At 44.0% G+C, this 24,860-nt stretch overlaps 1 protein-coding gene and 1 long non-coding RNA gene across 4 annotated transcripts; one reads left to right on the top strand and one right to left on the bottom strand.

Annotated features, from left to right (window-relative positions):
• The first annotated feature begins 1,289 nt into the window (after positions 1-1,289).
• LOC136558345 (uncharacterized) lies at positions 1,290-15,766 on the top strand. 3 transcript variants are annotated; one of them, XR_010783860.1, is made up of 3 exons: positions 1,290-2,707; positions 3,859-4,041; positions 15,586-15,766. It is a non-coding gene; the product is annotated as an uncharacterized lncRNA (long non-coding RNA). The 3 variants fall into 3 exon arrangements; XR_010783859.1 differs by lacking the exon at positions 15,586-15,766 and having other exon boundaries at positions 1,290-1,765; positions 2,582-2,707; positions 3,859-5,311; XR_010783858.1 differs by lacking the exon at positions 15,586-15,766 and having other exon boundaries at positions 3,859-5,311.
• On the bottom strand, positions 11,965-24,857 carry PSMA3 (proteasome 20S subunit alpha 3). Its single transcript, XM_066552724.1, has 11 exons — positions 24,753-24,857; positions 23,800-23,882; positions 23,102-23,225; positions 20,317-20,418; positions 20,152-20,225; positions 19,473-19,545; positions 18,516-18,581; positions 15,852-15,898; positions 14,282-14,349; positions 14,071-14,135; positions 11,965-12,153 (listed from the first exon to the last, which is right to left on the bottom strand). The coding sequence occupies exons 1-11, from the start codon at positions 24,771-24,773 to the stop codon at positions 12,109-12,111; spliced, it is 768 nt and encodes a 255-aa protein (XP_066408821.1). The 5' UTR covers positions 24,774-24,857; the 3' UTR covers positions 11,965-12,108.
• Between the last annotated feature and the right edge of the window lie 3 nt (positions 24,858-24,860).

The raw sequence follows: 24,860 nt of genomic DNA on the forward strand, positions 1-24,860 counted from the left end.
AGTTACCGGTTAAAGGCCATGATAAAACCAAATGTTTTTTATTTGGTTTCACATTTTGACATACAGAATTTTTTTGTGGCTTATGGTAATACAGATAGTTTTTATTTTATTTATAGTTTTGCCTAGTTCTTATTCTGGACTAACAGATCCATAATTTTTATTCGAGAGTGATGAGCATCTGTTTGACAGTGCTCACTGTGAGCTAAAAGGCATCTCTTAGGGTTACCTAAAGCAACAGTGGAGGACCATAGTGTTAATTGACAGAAATACAGAAATAGATTATTAATTTATGTATGGTTCCCATGTAAGATCTGCTTTAAAGGTGGCTTTTGTATTTTTTTCTTTTTAATTAAATCTGATGCTTTAGAAATTGTCAAATAATGGGAGAGTTCTCTAGAGAGTTCAGTGAGCAGAGATGTGTGGTGCAGGTAAGCTCTGAAGGTTTAATAATGCACAAAGCACACAGGATTTGTTTGGAATTGACTGCAGGCAAGGCCTGACATGGAGGAAAAGTCTGGAATTCTGGTGTTTGGATCTGGGTTGTGAATACAAAGATGGCTGGAGATCTTTACAGAATGTGTAAAAATTGAGGCATTTAGCGTTGAGGGAGCTTTGATTCTGTGCTGTCATTCTGTTTTATGCAGGGGATAAACTGGAGAGTGTCAGAGAGGAACCTAGAGAGGACCTGGAGAGGGACTTTGGACAAGGGCATGGAGTGACAGGACAGGGGGAATGGCTTTGCACTGACTGAGAGCAGACTGAGGAAGGAATTCCTGCCTGTGAGAGTGGGCAGGCCCTGGCACAGGTGCCCAGAGCAGCTGTGGCTGCCCCTGGGTCCCTGGCAGTGCCCAAGGCCGGGTTGGATGGGGCTTGAAGCACTCTGGGATAGTGGAAGGTGTCCCTGCTATGGCAGGGGGGTTGGAATTGGATGATGTTTTTAAGGTTCCTTCCAACCCAAACCATTCTCTGGTTCTGTGATTTAGAATATATATAGCTATCCTAAATATTAACAAAACTTCCCAAATTCCATTTGAATGTGAACTTCTGATCTCTGTGGAATGTGTTGGAGAAATCCTGGCTTGGATTTTTTTGTGAGCTGTTCCTGAGGCATGGTTTGTATCTCTGTACTGGGTGTAGAACCATTCAATAAATAACAGTTTGTGATTGAACTAATCAGTCTTGTTTCTGATTTCCAGCATAAAAATCCTGCCCCTGTGGATGTAGCAGTTAGAGCCAGCACAATTGGGAGGCTCATGGCACATCACCCACCAAGCTGCTGTGAGCAAAAGGACTTTATTTCTGTATAGCCAGTGAGCAGGAGAGGTGACTTGTTCTTTTATGGTATTTTAAGCACCTAAGAATGCCCAGTGGGCAGCTCAGCACAGCACAAATGTTCTCACACAGCTTAGGGATGATGTCTGGTGTCATGGAATGAGAACACTGTGCTTTTGGCAAGGCAGGAAAAAAGACTAATTTTGATTTCAATATTTTTTCATTGGAAAAGGAACTTCAGGCCTCAAGAGTTACTCCATGGTACTGAAATTTTTCATCCTAAATGTCATTGTTAAACAGCTCTGAAACTCGAAGCCATCCTGGCTGTGCTGGATTTTTGTGCCCCATCCCCCTGTGCAAACCCTTTCAGGGAAGCTGTGGGAATGAGTGGAAGAAATGAGCAGAGGAGGTGACTTTGAGCTTTTTTATCATGGCCTGGTGTACGCACTGCACAAAGTTAACAGCTGAGAAGCTCTAGAGTGGGACAATCACAGTAAGTCCTTTTAGGATCTAATTTCTCTGTAAACAGACACACTGTGAGGTAGAAACATTTCATTTTTTAGATCATTGTTCAAAGCAGCAGTGCTTGGTTATCTGTGTTAGTCCCAAAGGTCTTGTAGATGCAGCATGGGAGGTTTACCTGGGGAAATGCATTTGAGTTTAGCTTGAACAAATTAAAGGCTTCTTCATTTAAAAACAATTAAAAGCATTGAGGCACTCTAAGCATGGCACTGGTCATTGGTCACATGGAATTCTGAGTGATGGCTGTAAATTAGTAAAAACAATACACTTAAGCACTTGAAAATGTGTTTGGTGCATTAGTTGCAGAGTAAACATAACCCAGAAATCTTGCCCAAGGTCTTCCACACATGTGGCAGTGGATAAGAAAAAGCAAATTTAGGAATGTCTGTATCTTACATTCTCTTTATAAGAACAGCAGAACAAGTCACTGCTGAATGTATCACGTGGCTTCCTTCAGGTCACAGATAAAGTAAGGAGATTTCTGGGATAAGTGAGATGGTTTTATTCTGTTCAGTAATCACATCTTGCTCTTGACACACTGGGCTTTTTTGTAGCTAAAAGAACTCAGAATACATGTACAATTGCAGCCAAAATACTGTAGGAATATTAAAAATACTAGATACTGTAGGAATATTAAAAATACTAGATCTTCTTTTAGCACTGAGCTTCTTCCTATGTAGTGAAGTACAGTGCTACTCTGTCAGACTTTGCAGTTCAGGAGACTTTTACCTTTTATTTCTGTTTCCATTGTTCTTTTTTAATGCTCTTTTCCTTGGTGTTTTTGTAGTGAAATAGACAGGATCTGCAGAAGTGTTGCCTATGTGGAACTGCAGTATTTCTGTGCAAAGTAAGGTCACATGCTTCCCACAAAGCTTTATTGTCCAAATGACTGCAAACTGCTCAGAGGAGCATGGTAAGAAGTTGTGAAGTGCATGTATAAAGAGAAAAAATCCCAATAAATTTGAGGTTGACAGCAAAAAACTTCAGCCAGTAATAGCTGGATTATAAAAATGGAAGATGAAACCTTTCCTGGTCACAGAGAAAAATTAAACTATCAGCATTAACTTCCTCCATTTTTATAATGTGTGTGTGAGAGAGGGGAAAAAACCAAACCAACTTGAATGAAACCTGTTAAATGCTTACTTACATTTTCCCCAGCTCTGGGGCATTCCTGTCCTCACGTTCAGAAAATGGACATTTAATTATTTAGACATTTAATTATTCAAACATAACTTCATGATGATTTTAATCCTTGCCTTGGGAGGGTTCTCACTGGAGAAGACACAAAGCCCTCAGGAGGCCTGAATTGATGCATTCTCTCACTGAAGTTCAGTGCTGGTTTCTTGGATGTTTTGCAGCAGTGCAGTATCTTCTGGACATGAGTAATGATGAAAATATTTGTGATCTAGAGCACTGTCAGAAATATTTGTGTGAGAAAAATCTCAGAATTGCCATTTCCATCAGCTCTGCAGAAATAACACTCTGTAGTTGCTTTTCCCAGTAACACCAGTAAAGTGATCCATGCTCAGCTGGCCAAGCTCTGGCAGCAGCCTCAGTGATGTCCAGGAAGGAGCAGCCCCATTTTCTGAACAAACCATGTGCAGATTTTGTTGTGCTTTGTGGCTGCAGGTGTGAGCAGTGTGTGCAGGAATCAGAGCCCTCTCAGCTGATGGAGCTGCTGCTTCCCCCCAGCTCTGATATCTGTCAGGCAATCTTGGAATGCCACACAGAAAATATTCCTTGTTTTAAGACTGATTTGGTAATCTTGTGTTTGGACAGAACAAGAGCTCTGTTGTAAGAGGCTATTTTTATTCTTTCTGGTATGGAATTTTATGATAGCTGACATATTTGTATCAAATGTTAATGTTGGCTAATTTAGGAACTACATGCTTATTGCCAGGGTTTACTTCAGCATGGATAGTAAAGCCAGTTTCTGCATGTTTTGGCAAGTGGTGTTAAGTTACCTGAATATAGATGTTTAATTTCAGTTTTGTTGTCTAATAAAGGGATGCAGGATATGGAATTTGATTACAAATACACTGAAATTTTTGTGTTATTTCTCAGGACTGCAAGTTCACGTTGGTGAGGATAGATACAGCTATCCTGGGGAAGTCATGCAGTGTTGCAAAACAACTACACAGCACTGCAGGGAAGCTGAAGATTTGTGCAGCAGCTTTAATTTAGATGTGGCAAAGGATTCTGTCATCACCTGCAATCAAGTGATCAGCCTGTCTTTCAAAACTTGAAGTAGGTGCTTGAAGTCAAATGAGAATTTAGTTACTGTTCTGGGTAGCACTGCTCACAGGAGAATGTTCTTAGATATTTTTCAAAAGAACACTTTGGATGCCAGCAGTAAAGGTGAAGGATCAGATATTTATATCTACCTGTCATTAGTTCCCTTTCAGGCTTTCTGAGTAACATTTTTCGTGGCAGGCACACGACAGTGATTAGTACCAGAAATGTATTTTGTGCATGTTCAGGCTGCATCAGTGCATCAACCATTCTAGTGTTGTAAACTTAATTATTTAAACTCTCTGTGCTTTTAAACTGGCTTCCAAATTATCTCTGCAGCATGCAGCCTTTTTTCTTGGCTTCTGAGGTGGAAACCTTATTCCTGATGTAAATTCTTTATCTGTGAAAGTTTTGATCTTTCAAGGGGAGAAAATAGGGTTTTTTTACAGGAATGAAGGAATAGTTTTGTTGGTAAATACAATCACTTACCCTTCTACAGATTGAATATATTTTATGTTCTTGAAATAAACTTAAATGGAAAACATTTAAACTTATACCTGAATCTCTAAATAGTCTGTATTCTTCCTAACAAAGTCAAATCTCTAGTTTATAATTACTGCTGCTTTAGTAAACTCCCATCTAAATCAAATGTACAGGGTAAAACTTGAAAGCAAAACCCATGTGGGTTTGGGAGAGGCAATTACTTATTTCATTGCTATGAAAACCAGCAGGAGAAAAAGTCTTTGAAGTTCTGCATGTTGTATTTGAAGAACCTTACTGCAGTCTTCTGAGTAAATTAAGATGCTGAAATAGAAGCTACTCCTCCATAAATATTTAACTTCTAAGATCTACTTTGTAGCAACAATGTGGTGACTTTGCCAGCCTTTTGTGATACCACACTGGGAGGAAATGTTTAATGAGAGGTGTCTGTGCTGCCCATAGCCCAGATGTGACTTGCTGCTGACACTGGAGAGCTGAAATGGCTGTTTCACTTGGGTGTGGAGAACTGACTCTGGCTGGATTCATTTCTTTACCTCTGTTAGATTCAGGGTCTTCTGTATCAGTAGTTGTTAAATGATCTGTCATGGGCAATTGTTAAATGATCTGTCATGGGCAATCTGAAGTAAGAATCTTCCCTGTTTATCCTTTTATCCTACCTGTTGCTAGTTTATATCTTAGACTGATATTTTTTTCCTCACTGCTTCCTGTGAAGACTTTTCCTGCAGCAGTAGCCATATAATAAAAGTACAAGAAGGAAATAAAGGTCTTATGAGCCATGTTCTCATATAGCAGTGTCTGAAAAAGCTTGTGCAAGTGGCTTGCAGAGTTCAGACTTTAACTAAAATGCATCTTTCCATACTTGTGGAGATAAAAACCAGGGTCCTAACACTGCTGGTGATCCTTGGACATGGTGCACCTGCCAGAACAGGGGTGTCTCAGGCTTGCCAGCACTGATAAGCTGCTGATTAAAACACTTTATTGTTACAGATGCAAAGTGTAGAGCAACGTGATCCAGCAGGATCAGGACTGTGGATTCCCAGTCCTTCCTTTGACCCTCCAGAGCACTGTGTGTGTCCCTGAAGTGTGTGTGTGAGTGTGTGTGTGACACTGCAGTCTGTGTGTCCCTGCCAGCCTGCAGCCTGGCACAAAGAGGGAAGCAGCAGCCCTGCTGTTCAGCGTGGCTGCTCAGCAAAAGCAAGCTGGTGAGGGCAGTGGTTACATGGCCTTTCTTCCAGGGCTTTTGCTTGTCCAAATTATTTCAGTCACTGCAGGTTAATTTACTTTTCAGCCTCAGCTAATAAGACTGCAGTTGGTCAGTGTTGATTCTTATTTAAAGTATTAATGCCTTCAGTCTTTTGAATTAAATGTTTTGAGCTGTAAGTAGCTGCTGTTGCTGAGAATCTACAGTTCAGCTAGTGATTAAATTCTGATTTTTTTTTCCTGCTCAGCCATCTTTTCCAAAGCTATTTTTCATTTGTCTGTGTTTTTGGAGGGTATTATTCCAGGTAGCTCATTTCCAGGTGGCCAGGGAGTTGGCTGCCCCATCACCACTTAAGCTGTTAATTAATTGCCAGACTGTGCTGTTTGCTGGAGTTGGTACCTTCAGGGATGTGCCTTTCCCTGCAGTGCTCCTGTGCAGTGTCACCTCATTAGCTACAGCTATAAACAGAGCTGTGTTGTGTGACATTCTGAACTCTGACAGAGCAACATACATGGCTTTTTAGAGGGTTTTGTTATTCTGGATCAATGGAAGATGTATTTGTGGGAGTGATCTGTCTTGTCCTTGCAAGCAGCACAAGAGGATACACTGGTGGGAGGGTAGACAGAAGCTGGGGGAAGCAGCTCCTGTTAAACCAACTGATGCAAAACACATTTAGCTACATTTTGGTTCAGCCTCAAACAGCATTTCAGATTTGTTTCTGTTCCTGATGTACCTAGAAGTGTTTGGGGGAAATAGGCTCTCACTTGGTGGGCTTTGTTGGCTGTGGGAGCACCTGGGGTTAGAATTGAAAGTGAGCTTTGAACACTGTGCTAAAGTAGCTGGTGCTCCTGTGCTGCTCCTGTCACCTGTTCATGCAGTCTGGTGGAAGAGCTCTCTGTTCTTCCTGAATGTAATGAAAGGAGCAGATTTCCTGCTCCTCTAAAATCCCAACAAACAAGATAAAATTTAACTTACAAATATTTAGGCATCACTTGGGTGGGTTTTGGGGGTGTGTGGGTGTGTTTGGAATGCATCAGTTTTTGGGTGAATTCGCTCTAATTGAACCTACTCTTAATCTGGTGAAATTTGAATCCTAATGACTGATTTTGGATATGCAGACAGTATGTGTACCAAATTATATCTAATTTTATGCAGCAATAAAGCACACCGTGTTCTTTCTGAACCCTTGATTGGCTTGTTTTATCACATTGCCTAAAATGGTATTTGCAGTGGGCAGTTCCTACACTGTTTTTAGGGGAGACTTGAGGGGATTTCAGTTTTTTCCTGTATCTGAAGATATGCATGTGTTTGGACTACAAACTGTGTGATGCTGCTGCCTGCTTCATTCTAGTTGTCCATTTTTGGTTGGCACAGCAACTCCTAAGAACCATTTTTAAACAAGTGTTTCAGAGTCCTTTAATAGCAGTGTACTGAAGATGAAAGAGCACCGTGTGGGGGTGGCTGCATCCATCTGGAAAAAGGAAACTTGGTTTGAGCTTGGTTGTAGATCCTGTGTTCTAAAATACTAGAATGTATTTACAGTAAGGCAGGGCTTAACTCTGCAACTCTGGGTAATTGGACGTAATAGGCAGCAAGATGCTCTAGAAAGGAAAGTTACAAGCAGTTGGTATCTCAAAATAGCTCTCAGTTCTTAAGTAGAAGTAACTTCCTTGCTGCATGCAACTTGAAAAACTGGTGGGCAGAGGAAAAGCTGGTCCTTGTCTTACAGACATGCAACTGAAAGAAGAAAATGAGGGGGAGAGAACAGACTCTGTGCTGTATTTTTGGTGCAATTACAGCATCAGAATTGTCATGACAATCCAAACTATTTCTCTCTTTGTAATCTTTCAACTGTGTACTTCATTTTAAGGTCATGGTAAGATGCATTACTGAATTTGCTGGTTTGTGTTCCCTTCTATGGCTGTGGTTTTATCTTCAGGAAGAGACTTGCAAAACAGCCCTGGAGTTGTTCCAAATCTCCTTCCTTAAGGGTGCCTGGGACTGCACAGGCAGGAGCATCCCAGCAGGGCTGCATCCACATGGACATCACACTCTCAGCATGTGGGGCTTTAACCTCAGGCCATCGAGCTATTTTTGGTGATGAGAAGTTACAAATGAATGACCCAATGCTTGGCATACTTCAGATCTGCATGAGGCACGTTCTGCTTGGAATGTTTCCTTTCTCAGAGTCAGCACCAAATACAGATGAGTAGGATTTCTTTTGGAGATGGCCTCGTGGGTGTCTGCCACACAGGAAATTTCATATATGGGTTACTTCTGACAATCTTGCCATCATTTCATCAGCAGTACGAGCAGTTGTAAAGAGGCTATTATCCAAGCCAATAACTTTTATGGCCTTATTAGAGTAGCATAAAATTAATTATCTTGATGCAATAGCCTAAGGTTGTTTTTTGAACTCTGCAAGTGCACTTTCATATTCTAAAATCTGCCCTGGTGCAGAGATGGATGTAAGTAAACCAGATACTGGAGCCTATAGTTTTGTAATTTGTCAGCTGCAGTTCACCTAGTCCCCTTCTTAATTTCCTTGAGCAAAGCTGCTGTATGTGGACTTGCTGAATAAATAATTGTAATAAGGAATGTGACATATCCAGCCTCAATAAACAGCAGAGTAGTGATTCATCAGGTGCTGAGTAACAGCCACTGCATGTGTGAGACTTGAGGAGGAAGCATCTCACTGAACAGGCTCCTCTTGTGTCATCCTTGGATCTGAACTTCTTGAACACTCCTTGGGTGGAGGGATGACTTGGAGCTGAGAGATGACTTGGTCTGTAGACTCTTCCTTCCTGCTGTTCTGTGTCAGGCCTGAACTTTGGGTCTTGAGCAAGAACACACGATTGAAACCCTCAAGTGTTTCAGCATGGCAAGGACTGCAGTTCTGCATTCCAAGTGGGTATTTAACTTTCTGCTGGATGATGTGTTCCCATAAATGGCCAGAGTAGGACAAAGTAGGTTACTTGTGGAGCCTGAAGGAAGCAGTGCTCCTTTTCTGCTATCTTTAGATCTGAAACTTGCCACTGCTTTGGGCAGAAATAACCCAAGCAAGACTCTTAGACTCACCTCTTGCTCACATCTCTAATTCAGAAGATTTCACCCTGCCATTTGTTTGCCTTGCAAAGCATTTCCACATTTTAGTTACACTGAAGTTATAATTGACCATTTTCAAGCCACCTGGATAAGCTAATTTTAATTTTAGGGAAGGGGATCCAAGCCTTACTTCTGTAGGGGAATGCATGCTGCCTTTCAAACCTTCATGTTGGAGGCTTGATCAGGTGCTGTTCTCTGGGCTTAAATCAAACTCCTGTCCTTAGATGTTGTTTAAGCCTGCAGGATATGGGAGTATCTATAACAGAGCCAGATTCCCCCCCACCCCCCATCTCCAGTCCTGTAATTAAAAGAGAGTCTCTGCTAAATATAAGTTTTTTGGTTGTTTGCAATTTAATGTTATTCTGTCTTGTTCTGGAACAGATCTAGTTGTCACCTAAATAATTTCAGATCCAGCTTGAGCCCTTCTGGAACTTGTTCACCAAGTGATTTCCCTCAGACAGCTTTATATATTTAGAATAAAAGGGTATTCAACATTAATTAAAGTTTAATCATGTTTTGCTGTCCCACTGCATTTTTAGTTCATTTGGTCAGTGTGGCCATAGCAGCCACTTCCTTCTTTTTTAAAGATTTCTTCCCCTTCTCAACTCCACTGTTTGACATAGCAACAAGTAAATACTTCTCAGTAGCAAAACTCAGTTTCTGTTTAGCCTATCAACTGTGGACTAAATTAGTGAAGCATTATGATGACTAATGCACTGCTGTATAATTAGTTAATTTTTAAGTAACTAAAATTAGTAAGTTACTTGTTAAATACAGTGTGGTTGCCTCATGGAACTGCAGGGTTACAAAAATAGCTGTCACAGGGGAGTTGCAGTAGTTTTTCTGCTGGAATGAGTTGGGCTAGAAATCTATTCTAATGTTCCTGGGCCTTGCTGACAAGATGTACCAATGCTGAACCTATGATCAAAAAGAATTCTGCTGGTTTTCTGTTTCTAAAGTAAAGGGCAGTGTCAGTATTAAAAGTAGCTTGTTTAGAATTCTCTTGCCTTTTTCCTCTTTGACCCTCCCTCCCCTTCCAAAAAAAAGCAAATTTCTTTTCTCACCTTCTAATATGCAATTTCTTTTTCTTTCCCCATCAGTGAAAATGAAAGTAGGTTTTTTTCCTTACCATAAAATTTTCATTAACAGGCTGAGTCTATACTCTGATAAATGAATGATTAAATTTGGAAAATAATCTGACAGTAATAATCATCTTGGTATTGTTTAACTAAATTTTGCCATGACAGGCAAGACACTGGGCAGGGCTTTGCATGTACTGCTATCTACAGCCTCTTGAAATTGCTTTTCATGGAACTTCTTGCTTGTTGTGAAAAGATACAGAAAAATTAAGTGTTGATTCTCAAAAGAGCTTTTTAGATTGCCATGTTCTCCAAGAAGTAGTTATTTGGAAATTTTGGATAAGCAAGTAGGTGGCTGTGCACCTTTTGCCTCTTCATATTCCTTCAATTTTATCTTTAAATATGCACAGCTGGTCATGCTCTTCTCACTGTACCCTGAAATGTGGCTGTGAGTGTTGTTCCAGCTCCTGTCCCCAGCTGTGAGTGGCTGTCACTGAAAGGATCACAGGGGTGGATGGGTGGTGTAACCACACGAGGACAACCTTCATATTCCTTCAGCAGCTCACAGTGTGTGCTACAAATACCAAACTCAGGGTCTGATCCTGGACCTGATGATCCTTGTGGCTCCCTTCCAACTCAGAATATTCTGTGATTCTAGGAACAGAATCAGGTACTTCCCTGCTGCCATTGCCAGGAGTGGCAGATCAGCCTCAGCTGATGCTTTAAGGTGCTGCTGAGGAGTTTCCTGCCTGGCCCTGGCCTGTGACTCCAAGAGCTGAGTCAGCAGGAAGCTGCAGTAGTAAATTCAGGCTGGAGCCCTGGAATTCCAGGCTGACTCAGTGCAGCAGCTGTTCCTGCTGCCTCAGGAGGAGGCTCTAAAGGAGGGTGCCTGTCCTGGCCCATCTGTCCCAGCAGGAGCTCAGGGATCCTGAAGTGACACAGTCAGAGCCACCTCCCTCTGCTGCCCTTCCCATGTCACCAAAAGGAAGTAGAAGCTGTGCTTTGTAATCCTGGTACAAAGGAGACTGGAGAAGGCCAGGTATTTTCCAAACTACCTCTTGAAAAATCATCCTGGAAGGGAAAGCTGCTGGTTTAAGGGCTGCTGAACATGAGTGTGCAGTCCTAAAGCTGAGGAGTTTGATTCACCACACAAGTGTGCATTTTAGATTAGCAGGGCCATTAGAATTTTAACTGCATGTACAAACAAGACTTCAAATTTTAACTGAGTTTTAAGGTGAAGAACAGTTTATTACCTTATAGAATCATATGGGTCAGAATGGACCTGAGAGATCATCTCATTGCTCTCCCTTGCCTTGGCCAGGGTCACCTTCCACCAGACCAGGCTGTTTCCAGCCCCAGCTGCTGTTTCTAAAGTTTGAAATGACTAGAATAGGCAGTCTGTTTTCCTAGGAAGTGGGGAATGACAGCAGCAAAGCTTGTTTTTCTCTTCTGGAAAGGTCAACAATTGATGAAGCTGATTCAGAAGTGTGTTAAGATTAACTACAGCTGAATAAAAGAGTTTAAAAATAGTTTGGCTCTTCAAGCATTAATTCCAATTACATTGCTTATTAGATCTCACAGCTTTAGAACTTAACACAAGCACTGTTTTAAATTGAATTAGTTTTTAATTCCTCCTACTCCTCCACTAAGCCTAGGCTGAATACTTCAGATTAACATTCCTTTAGCTGCACTCCTGGTTCTTGCATAGGCTGTTAGGAGTTGTCAGCTGTGCCATCACCTTAAACTGTAACCTGCTGCTGGAGCTGGCCATGTTCTCATCTCTTCTGCCAGGAGCAGTCACAGTGGCTGTGAACAAACTGCAAATTGTGCTACTGGTTAATCAAGGAAGAGCAGCAGAGTGCTAGTTTTTAATATTAAAGTATGCAGCATTAACAAGAGACTTGTCTAGTGTATAAACAGATTGTTTTTCTGTGCATAGCCTGGATCAAATGGAGTGCTTTAGGAAGCAACAGCAGCCTGATAATGTCTTTCCTTTTTAATGTCTCCTTAGATACAGTTGCTGGCCTATACATTTTGAAATAAAAGCTAACAGACAGTAAAATGGAAAATTTATTAGTGCAAGTTGGTCAGTTGGTTTCTTCCAACAAGAACACAACAGCATCCCATGCATAATGCATTATAAACAAACCTGGTCTAAGATAGGAAAAGTTGGACTTGTTTTGGAGTAACAATGTGTTACATATTGTCATCATCTGACTCATCTTCCTCTTTCAAAGATTCCTGTTTAAAAAAAGAAAGGATAATTATAGTCTAAGAGTTGTTTTATCATTCAGCCTGCAATAAACAAAATGAGTTTGCTGCAGCTTCACACCCCTCTCACAGTGCCCAAACCCTTGTAGGCAGCAGGACAGTCCCCATCAGTACATTCACTTTTGAAGGAGAAAGACCCCACTCGTGGCAGGCTGTGAATTAACAGTTTGTGAGAGCAGAACCACCCCTGGTTACACTGAGAGCAGAACCATCCCTGGTTACACTGACAGCAGAGCCATCCCTGGGTTACACTGAGAGAGAGCAGAACCATCCCTGGTTACACTGAGAGCAGAACCATCCCTGGGTTACACTGACAGCAGAGCCATCCCTGGGTTACACTGAGAGAGAGCAGAACCATCCCTGGTTACACTGAGAGAGAGCAGAACCATCCCTGGGTTACACTGAGAGCAGAACATCCCTGGTTACACTGAGAGAGAGCAGAACCATCCCTGGGTTACACTGAGAGCAGAACATCCCTGGTTACACTGAGAGCAGAACCATCCCTGGTTACACTGAGAGCAGAACCATCCCTGGGTTACACTGACAGCAGAGCCATCCCTGGGTTACACTGAGAGAGAGCAGAACCATCCCTGGTTACACTGAGAGAGAGCAGAACCATCCCTGGGTTACACTGAGAGCAGAACATCCCTGGTTACACTGAGAGAGAGCAGAACCATCCCTGGGTTACACTGAGAGCAGAACATCCCTGGTTACACTGAGAGCAGAACCATCCCTGGTTACACTGAGAGCAGAACCATCCCTGGGTTACACTGAGAGCAGAACATCCCTGGTTACACTGAGAGCAGAACATCCCTGGTTACACTGAGAGCAGAACCATCCCTGGTTACACTGAGAGCAGAACCATCCCTGGGTTACACTGAGAGAACATCCCTGGTGTTGGGTTACACTGAGAGCAGAACCATCCCTGGTTACACTGAGAGCAGAACCATCCCTGGGTTACACTGAGAGCAGAACCATCCCTGGTTACACTGAGAGAGAGCAGAGCCATCCCTGGGTTACACTGAGAGCAGAACATCCCTGGTTACACTGAGAGCAGAACATCCCTGGTTACACTGAGAGCAGAACATCTCTGGTTACACTGAGAGCAGAACCATCCCTGGTTACACTGAGAGCAGAACCATCCCTGGTTACACTGAGAGCAGAACCATCCCTGGGTTACACTGAGAGAGAGCAGAACCATTCCTGGGTTACACTGAGAGCAGAACCATCCCTGATTACACTGAGAGCAGAACCATCCCTGGGTTACACTGAGAGCAGAACCATCCCTGGTTACACTGAGAGCAGAACCATCCCTGGTTACACTGAGAGCAGAACCATCCCTGGTTACACTGAGAGCAGAACATCCCTGGTTACACTGAGAGCAGAACATCCCTGGGTTACACTGAGAGCAGAACATCTCTGGTTACACTGAGAGCAGAACATCCCTGGTTACACTGAGAGCAGAACCATCCCTGGTTACACTGAGAGCAGAACATCCCTGGTTACACTGAGAGCAGAACCATCCCTGGTTACACTGAGAGCAGAACATCTCTGGTTACACTGAGAGCAGAACCATCCCTGGTTACACTGAGAGCAGAACCACCCCTGGGTTACACTGAGAGCAGAACATCCCTGGTTACACTGAGAGCAGAACCACCCCTGGGTTACACTGAGAGCAGAACATCCCTGGTTACACTGAGAGCAGAACATCCCTGGTGTTGGGTTACACTGAGAGCAGAACATCCCTGGTTACACTGAGAGCAGAACATCCCTGGTTACACTGTAGCCCTCCCTCCTGTCCCTCCCAGTAACCCCAGCTCCCACTGAGGGCATGTGTGCTGGGATGATACATTTTCAAGCATCTCAGCCACCGAAGTCATAACTTACCTTGGCGTATTTTTCTGCTTCTTCTCTGATGTCTTTGGGAACAATTTCATGTTTTCCATTGGTTACTGCCAAGAAAAAGAATATGTCTTAATTATAATTCACACAAGGACCCTGACTTACAGAGTGAATTTAAGAAGCAATGTTTTTTGCTTTAGTTACAAAAAGTTATAAATTTTCTGGAGTGTTTATAGAAATTACAGAAATGCATTACTTTCTCCAACCCAGCTGAGTTCCAGCTCAAAAGCTTTATCCTTTACTTCATCGTGAACTATGTAGATTCTGAAAGGAACAGACAAAGAACACATTAGAACAGACTGACCAAAAGGCTAAATATACTTTGTTCCTGTCACAGATTTCTTCTGTTCAAGTAATCTCATGATTAATAGAAGCTCTCCCCAACCAAAAACCATCAGAGAATTTTCCAGGCTTAACTGCTAATGTAACAACACCTTAAATCATTACAGCAAGATGAGATGTTCAAGTTGCCCTAACTGGAACAAATATTAAGATTTCGATACTGCAGGACCAAGGCTGCTCATCACTGCCTGCTTCTGCTAGACCAGTTATAAAGCAGCTTGGAGTGTACTGCATTTCCCCTGTAAACCTTACTGCACTCTACACTTAACTCTAAATCCCAAATTAGAGCCAGTATTTTGTGTCTAATCAGAAGTCCGTACTGAAGATTTCCAATGTTTGGAAATGTTTGTTGCTTATGGCAAACATGGAAATGGGAATTTAAACTCCAAGTGGTATCAGAGCATACACAGTGCCACCCAGACCAGTGAAATCACTGCTGTGGGATAGAAATGTTAACACTGCAATAACAAAACTGATTTGATTCATCCTGTGGCAGAACATGCAAACAAACTGGAACAATCCTGGGCTGAGACACTCGAAACAGCAGGACTCACAGTAACAGGCTCCACTGTTTAAGAAGCCTCTATTTTGTATTTCTTAGTTTGCTTCAGTAAGTCAGAAGTTGAAAAATACCAGCAATTCCTGTCCAATGTGGAAACCTTGGAGATAGTGGAGGAAGGCAGGACACCTTCAGCAGCACAGTTCCAGTGAAAATAATATAAAGACTGAAGTGAATGCTGGTGTCCAGGAAAATGCCCCTCTGTGCTTACAGACCCTCCTGTCTGCTAGCTGAGGTGATCTCCAGGCCTTTCTCATGTTTCAGCTGGTTACAAGCCTTTTGCAACAAAGTGTACACCTTCACAAGCTCCTGAAGAAATCACTGCTCTGGACTGTGCCTACTATTTTAGGTTTAAAAGTTACTAAAATCTTTGCTATCTTGCTCAATGCTAATAAGGAGCTGAATTTGAGCTGAAAAACCGAGCCCTGTGCAGAGCTGCTGCTGAGTTTGAGCTGAAGCAGAACTAGAACAGAAGTATTTTCATTATTATAAATTATTTTTAAATGTCTAATAATAATACAGCCATACTGAATATATTCCTTTAAAGAAGTTCTACTTTGCTTCTTTCCCAAACATTTGAGTCTTTTTTTTTTTCCTAGGCTGGGTCCAAGATCTCAGCATCATTTGTGGGCAGCTTCTCTCTGAAAGCACCAGGTCATTGTTCAAACAACTCCTACTTCAGAAGCAGCACACCAAGAAGGTTCCCTTCATCTGTCACTTGGTTTAAATATTTTAAAACCAGGGATTAGAGTCAGACAGTTTAACACACAACACCCAATTTAAAAGGAACAGCCTCAGTTTGAAACCAAAGCAAGCTCAGCAGGCTGGATTTTTGTCAAATTGGAAAAACAGGTTGCAGACTTACATTTTTGCAACTTCTTTAACAACGTCACGGCAGGTCATTTCCTTCATCTGTAGGCAAAAGACACAGAGAGAAGATTTCTACCAAGAGAATATAAATCTTCCACAGGGCCAGAACAGGAGAGGCTGTGCATGTGCCTGATGAGCTTTTTTTCATGTTCAGTAGTCAAAGGAACAGTAAAAGAAAAGGCCAGAACCACATTTCTTCTCTACAATGTATCTTCCAGCCTGCTCTATGCAAGTCATTCTTCCAGGGAAGAATCTTACAACTGAAAGATTCTAGGAAAAAATACTACCTGGAAATTCCCCAGTTTAAAACACTCAGCAGCTGAAATCTTAGAAGCTACACTGGTGATGCTGGCATGCTAAAAGCTTGACTTGTTCCTAGATGCTTTATGCTCAACTGATCCAAAATTACCACATGGGAGAGGCACCATATATCCACATGGAATAGTGGTATTCCTTCTAGGCAGTATAGGAATACTTTTGGTCTTACCAACATTTTATGCAGGTAATTCTGGGTTTTAAGTAATGCCCCAAGAGGGGAATATTGTTTAACAACCAACTGCCTGCCTGAGCAAGGCATCAGCATCTCATTTCACATTTTCTCAGTTATATCACAGTCTTTTGGCAGCTTCACAGTTCATCAAAACAAAGGCTGCTGCAAATTTCCAGGACATAATAAACTTGTGTTTTATAGATCAACTCTTCCGGCCTATGAAGCAGTAATATATTTCCTATATTTCATTAATGCAATTTACCATCTCTTCCAATTCCCAAAACATTTTCAAACCCTTCATATGGCAGGTTGTTGTAAGGCACTGGTGAAGGGATTAAGATGACAAGAGTTCATGTGGAGTGTCACAGCCCTTTCTGGGGTGAAGCAACAGGCACAGAAGAAATGCCCAGGCCTGGTTAGACAAATGTGCCATCACAATCCCATCTGGAGAAGTTCCCTAAACAGAGACCCACTGCCTTTGTGACACTCAACCCAGAACAGAAATGTAACTTGGGTCACACAAACATTTAAATGATGATGAGTATTCATGCATATAAAGTGAGCAGTCAAACAGGAAACCCAAAGCTCTACTCCTGTCATGCATATTTACAAAAAAGAAAACTGAAGTGAATTCATTTCTGCCATTATCCTTTTCCCACCCCAGTTATGTTAATTCTTCAATGAGAGCAAACAATGTGAACAGTTTTATCCCAGGAGTTAATCATGATCTTGTCCATATATCAAAAAGCTGTATTAGTATCAGAGCTGCAGGAGATGAAGAGATGAAAGCAGTCTCCACATAACTACAAGTTTTCCCACAGCTGAGTTTACAGACATAAAATGCAAAGGATGTGATCAATGCAGGGTTTTCTTCTTGACCCTCAGTTTCACAGACTGTATCCTCCCCAGCCAGAGCTGCTCTGCAGTCCCCAAGGCAGGGGGGATAAAGTCCTGACTCCCTGCTTGCCTCTCCCTTTCCACCTGCACTCATCTCTTCCAACAAACAAATCTTAGCTGACCATCAGCTGGATCATCCCACAAAACCTTCTGTACTTCTGGTTTTTCCATCTTAGCTTTGACAAATTCACCTTGTCAAAATCAGCTGTGACCTGAAAACCTGCCCAGTCCACAGTGAACAGAAGTTATGGGCAGGTGGGGCTGGACTGAGCCCACAGAGCTGGGACAGGATCCCACACTTCATTATTGGGGACCCCCCTAAATGAACAGCTCAGCTGGGCCCTGTGCCACACCTCTGCTCAGGTGTGCATTTACAGCTCTGCTGTCAAGTTCCAGGAATTCACATCAGTAACTGCAGAAGTTTTGGAAAATTTCAGCATTGCAGAGATTTTTGCAACTTAGAAAATGATAGAAAATGAACTGTTTGGAGTAAATTGTGTGTTACCCAACACAGCACTGTCTTTTGCCAAGGTGCACACACAGGAACTGAAATGATGATTTCCCAGGTGCCACAATTCCAGTATAAAGATCAAATGATCATGCAGGCTTCTTACCTTTAATTTGGTATTCAAAACTGAGTGAATCAAGTCTAGAACATTCTCATTTTTCCTGTAATTTTTCAGTCATGGTGCTAAAGCAGCATAAATAGGCTATTCTTAAAATTATAACAATCATATAAACTCTGAACCTTTCCATGAACAGCTGTGACATCCCTCTGCAGACCAAAATAAGATATATTTATATCAGAGTATCACACAAGTGCATGAGACAGACCAGGAGAAAGATTTGGTTCCATGCTGTCCCCAAGGGTGTCAGATATTAAAACACATGAGGAAGGTGGAAATCTTTCAGGATTCTACCATCATTTCAATCAGCTAAAGGGATACCTCAGTACTTTTTGGTTGTCTTCTCTCCACAGACCAGTTTGTCCATAGCAAGAGCAGCCTTTGTGAACTTGTTAAACAGAAGAATCATCTAAAACCTTTGGGGAAAATAGATACAGCACCCTGCACAATGCTGCCCTAGGTTTTCACTCAGAATTAAAAACACATTGGTTCTTTTATATTCACTCACTTACTTGGCTCACTGGCAAATGTACAAGGATATATTTCACCTGCTTCTCCTGCATTTTATGTATTTCAGGCACCCAAAAGGCAACATGATAAGCCAGGAATATTTGTCTTGAGACAGCACAACACTGTTACACCATACCTGAAGTTTTTCTATCTCTGTTTTTGCAGCCTGCCTGGCTTTACCAATGGCACAACCCCAATAACCCTAAAACAAAACAAAACAAAAAAAGAAACAAACAATATTAAAGTGTAATTAAATACCAGACCCTCTATAGCTCTTGCTGTCACTTACATGACAACCCCACCTTACTCATAATGAGAGGCCAAAAAACCTTGGTATTGTTCTCTCTTGGGGCACATCCCCAAGTTGTTGAATAGAGCCCAATTACTACATCAGTACCACCACTACTGACAAAAATTGTCTAGTAATTCCTGGACAGAAATTTATCAGCTCAAAATGTTGTAATAGATTTTTTAATTGCTATTACAAAAAATGGAAGAATAAACTCTAATTAGTTTGAAGACAGAAGTTCTACAGGATCCAAGCAAACCCCAAGCTAAACCCACCTACTGTGCAAATGTATCTGAAGTCTAAACACAAAAATTAAGCATTTCTATTTCTTTCAACAGCCATGGTACTGGATATACTGCAAGAAAATTTTAAGAAATGCAGCAGTATGAGTGTGCATTGACCTGTGTGTGACACACAGCTGAAACTGCAGCACTAACAAACAATTCTATTTTGCTTTGGTTTGCTGCTGAAGTATTTAGAGAAGGGGGTATCACTACAAGTCTTGCCTTTCTGGGGCAGTGCATGGGGTTTTCACTGGACATAGCCATGTGAATGAACTCCCAATTTCTGACAGATAAGCTTTAAACTCATTTCTCAGACTGCACTTGTAAGAAATACACAATGTTTGTTTAACAAGGATGTGCAAAGGGGCAGCAGTGATTCAGCAGTGATTCAGCAGAGATCTTCCCAGGCAAAAGGAGAAAACAACAGCAGCTCTTTTGGACCAACACTCACTGTTTTCCCAACTAGAAACTTTTAAAAGATGAACTTAAGCTAAGATAGAAATATTTTTGACACACTCACGTATGAAACTCCTGATGGATCAATCATGTACAGTTGTGCACCGTCATCACTATCATAGGACCCCAACATGAAACTGGAGGAGAAAAGAGAAATTAAAAACCTTTCCTTGTACCAACACACACAGAACTAGAGAGATTAGTTTGGGTTTCCTGCACCCTTCGTGGAGCAGAGCAGGCACCCTTAGTTTGGGTTTCCTACACCCTTCCTGGAGCAGAATCTCCTATCCTGCTACAGTCTGTTGAGCAATTTGTCTCACAAGAGCACCTGCACGTTGCCAGAAGCCTTTTACTGATCAGGAACCTGGCAGCAGATCTTTTATCAGCCCCTTTGCACCAGAATCACACAGGAGCTGTAACCTGCTCTTTGGGTGTCAGGGCAAGCAGGCTGACTGCACAGGGAATTCTGCTTTCACCAGCATAGACTGAATGGCACAAACCCTCACACTTTAAAAACCTGGGGCAAATAACCAGCTCTGTAGAAGGCTGGCAGAGCCTTATGGGAATACAAATTCCTCACCTGAGGTGTCAGACATACACAAAAAGAAAGGGGAAGGGATTCTTTAGGAGATGAACTGTAGGTTACTAATTCCAGGTTCCAAAAAAAACTCAGACAACTGAAGCAGTTCCAGCAACTGTGAACCAAAATATATCTACAAATAGAGTGTGTCTGCAAGACTCACCTGCAGCCAAAAGGCCTGACAGCACTGTACAGGGTGTAGGCATGCACATACATGGCCACTCTGTCTGCAAGATGCTGTGTGCAAAAAGGAAGAATAAAACAAGGAATAAAATTTCATTCTTATGTCAAGAATAAAAGGCAAAAGCCCTGAGAGCTGCTCTCTTACCTTCAGGGGGATGTCATAGCCATAGTTAGACCTGAAGTTGGAAGCCTCTTCACGGGCGATGTCTGCCAAGGAGCGCGCGTCAGCCAGGAGCCCGGCCACGGCCTGCAGGGAGAGAGCACAGCTCAGCACACAGACAGACACACAGACAGACACACAGACAGACACACAGACAGACACACAGACAGAGCCCGGCCACGGCCTGCAGGGAGAGAGCACAGCTCAGCACACACGGACAGACACACAGACAGACACACAGACAGACACACAGACAGAGCCCGGCCACGGCCTGCAGGGAGAGAGCACAGCTCAGCACACACGGACAGACACACAGACAGACACACAGACAGACACACAGACAGAGCCCGGCCACGGCCTGCAGGGAGAGAGCACAGCTCAGCACACAGACAGACACACAGACACACAGACAGAGCCCGGCCACGGCCTGCAGGGAGAGAGCACAGCTCAGCACACACAGACAGACACACAGACAGACACACAGACAGAGCCTGGCCACGGCCTGCAGGGAGAGAGCACAGCTCAGCACACACAGACAGACACACAGACAGAGCCCGGCCACGGCCTGGAGGGAGAGAGCACAGCTCAGCACACACAGACAGACACACAGACAGACACACAGACACACAGATACACAGACAGAGCCCAGCCACGGCCTGCAGGGAGAGAGCACAGCTCAGCACACACACAGACAGACAGACGCACACACACACACACACAGACAGACAGACAGCACACAAACACAGCACACACACACGCAGAATATATACACACACAGCACACACACAGAGCTGCTCACACACACCCAGCACACACACACACACACAGAGCTGCTAACACACCCAAAGTACACAGCACACACAGAGCTGCTCATAAACACACAGACACACACCCAGCACACACACACACACACCCAGCACACACACACCCAGCACACACACACCCAGCACACACACACACACACCCAGCACACACACACACACACCCAGCACACACACACCCAGCACACACACACACACACCCAGCACACACACACACCCAGCACACACACACACCCAGCACACACACACCCAGCACACACACACACACACCCAGCACACACACACACACAGCACACACACAGCACACACACACACACCCAGCACACACACACACACACCCAGCACACACACACACACAGCACACACACACACAGCACACACACACACACACCCAGCACACACACACACACACAGCACACACACACACACACACCCAGCACACACACACCCAGCACACACACACACACACACACCCAGCACACACACACCCAGCACACACACACACACACACACACAGCACACACACACACAGCACACACACACACACACCCAGCACACACACACACACCCAGCACACACACACCCAGCACACACACACCCAGCACACACACACAGAGCTGCTCACACACACCCAGCACACACACACACACACACACACACACACAGAGCTGCTCACACACACCCAGCACACACACACCCAGCACACACACACCCAGCACACACACACACACAGCACACACACACAGAGCTGCTCACACACACCCAGCACACACACACACACACAGAGCTGCTCACACACACCCAGCACACACACACCCAGCACACACACACCCAGCACACACACACACACAGCACACACACACAGAGCTGCTCACACACACCCAGCACACACACACACACACAGAGCTGCTCACACACACCCAGCACACACACAGAGCTGCTCACACACACCCAGCACACACACACACACACACAGAGCTGCTCACACACACCCAGCACACACACACACACACACAGAGCTGCTCACACACACCCAGCACACACACAGAGCTGCTCACACACACACACCCAGCACACACACACACACACACACACAGAGCTGCTCACACACACCCAGCACACACACAGAGCTGCTCACACACACACACACAGCACACACACACACACACACACAGAGCTGCTCACACACACCCAGCACACACACACACACACAGAGCTGCTCACACACACCCAGCACACACACAGAGCTGCTCACACACACCCAGCACACACACACACACACACACAGCTGGCAGGGGCTCAGCCATCCCCTGCCATGGATCAATCCACACTGCCCATCTGCCACCAGCCTCTGATGGTGCCAATGTCATCGTGTATTTATAGAGTTTTCCTCTAGGAACATCAATAATCAAAGTTATCTTTGTTAATTATCATCTCATGATTTACCAGGAGTGCACCAACCCAAACAACGCTGCATATCCCCTGTATCCACAGGCTCCTCCCACACTGCAACCACTCCCTGACACCATTCTCACATCTACTATGGACAGGCCTGTCCTCCACACACCAATCTTGAAAGAATTCAGGTGATTTCCACACAGTTAAGAAGAAAACCTCATATGCAGCATGTTTTCCCTAAACACACCTTATTTGGTAACTGTGTAAAAAAGTACCATTTTAACACTTGTATTTATATTTACATACCAGTTGGATCAACTGGAAAAGCATTCCTAAAAATTTAAAACAGCCTCAATCTCCTACTTTAAGTTTGGATTTTACTTATGTATGTTTAAAAGAATAAATTATAAAAAACAGTAAAAACCACTGACATTTCTGACTTTGTACACAGACACATTAACATTACTTTCTTAATCTACTTATTTTTGATTCTCTGATTGATAAATTTATCCTTTTGAGGGGGTCACCTTACAATTTCTGCAGTGCCTTACCATCCCAACATGTCTGTCAACATTGAAGAGGCGTTTATTGGAGCCCTCCTCATAAAGCTTGGACAGGACTAATTTTTCTACTCCAAACACAACTCCATCTTTGCATCTTATCCCAATGGCTGTACTGGAAGACAAGAAAAATGTCAGTTCCTCACAAAGTAAAATATTTCACAGACAATTACCAAGAGAGAAGAAACAGAAGATTTCTCCCAAGGTAGGTTGGTTACAACTCCAGCACTGAAGACAACAAGAGGGTGCAAAATGGTCTTTAAGGTCCCTTTCAACCCAAAAATCATCCTGGGATGATTCTAATCATCCAGGATCATCCTGTGATTCTAATCCTGCTCTGGAGCAGACAGACCCCTGGATGACCCTGACAATCCATCGTGCTGCCCCTCAAGAACAGCTGGGATTTCCACTTCCCAACATTGCTTCACACACACTCCAGGGAGCAGAGACACTCCCAGAGCAGCTTCAGCAGCACCTGGATGTCTCCATGTCTGGAGGAATCCCCAGGAAGCTGAGACACATTTACAAGGAAGGTTCTGAGCATGCCTCAATCCACATCCCTAAAATGGGCTTTTAGATCAGAACTCATCTCACCACCACAATTTTACCCTCATGTTTCTCTAGTCTAACAGCACTGCTGTAAAAGTGGTCAAAAGAGCAAATATTTGATGCAGACATTTGTATCCTACCTGCTATTCTCCACAGCTTTCATAGCATATTCCACTTGGAACACTCTGCCATCTGGAGAAAACGTGGAAGCTGACAGATCATACTGAAGAAAAAGAAACAATTCTCAGTAAGAAAAACCCACATAATATCACAGCATTTTCAGATCAAGCCTATTCATTAAAAAAAAATCCAGACTGTCACTGCTAGAAATGATGTGAAATCCCCAAAGCAGGCTGACCTCTCATAAGATACAGAAAGGAGAAAACAGAGACTAAAAGCCAGGAGAGGCCATTTCACAGTGCTGGGTGTGAAATCACTGAGTGTTACACAACACTCCAAACCCACGGGAGCTTTTGTCTGCCTTTACATTTCACAGAATCCCAGAGTGGTCTGGGTTGGAAGGAACCCTCAGGATCATCCAGTTCCAATCCCTGCCATGGGCAGGGACACCTTCCACCATCCCAGGATGCTCAGAGCCCCATCCAGCCTGGCCTTGGGCACCGCCAGGGCTCCAGGGGCAGCCCCAGCTGCTCTGGGCACCTGTGCCAGGGCCCCACACCCTCACGGGGTGAATTCCTCCCCAGTATCCAACCTCACCCTCCCCTGTGTCACTGTGTACCCGCATTGCTCTTTGCCACATCACTGCAGCTCCCGATCCGCAGTCCCTCCCCTGCTTCCCTGCAAGCCCCCACTTAATTTAAACGTATGGACCACAGGAATATATTTGAAATGTATAATGTATATTATATAGAGAGGTATAAGCAATGCATTATCCCCGCCCCGCCCCGCCGCCGGTTCCCCGGGCCTGCCGGGCCGCAGTGACTCAGCCGCCCGCAGCGCCCCGGAGCCGCCACGCCGCGCTCGCCGCGGGCCCGGTGCGGCCGCGGGTGGGGCGGGGGCCGGCGGGGGCGGCCGGGCGGGCGCGCTGTGCCCGTGGCGGCCCCGGCACCGCCGCCCCTCACGCCGCACTCACCCCGGTGCCGATGGAGCTCATGGCGGCGCCGCTGCCAGCCCGTCCCGCGCCCACCGCCCAGCAACGCGCGCTCCCATTGGCCACCGCGCCGCGTTCACGGGGTGACGT

This window comes from Molothrus aeneus, chromosome 6 (assembly GCF_037042795.1).
Source record: "Molothrus aeneus isolate 106 chromosome 6, BPBGC_Maene_1.0, whole genome shotgun sequence".
NCBI lineage: Eukaryota > Metazoa > Chordata > Aves > Passeriformes > Icteridae > Molothrus > Molothrus aeneus.

Bases quoted from the DNA above. Each gene is read 5' to 3' on its own strand.
- PSMA3 (XM_066552724.1), bottom strand. From the start codon at position 24,773: ATGAGCTCCATCGGCACCGGG. The intron at 20,226-20,316 runs GTAAGAGAGCAG...TTTTGCACACAG, and splicing joins GCTATGACATCCCCCTGAAG to CATCTTGCAGACAGAGTGGC. The intron at 19,546-20,151 runs GTGAGTCTTGCA...TTTCTCCTCCAG, and splicing joins GTCAGGCCTTTTGGCTGCAG to TTTCATGTTGGGGTCCTATG.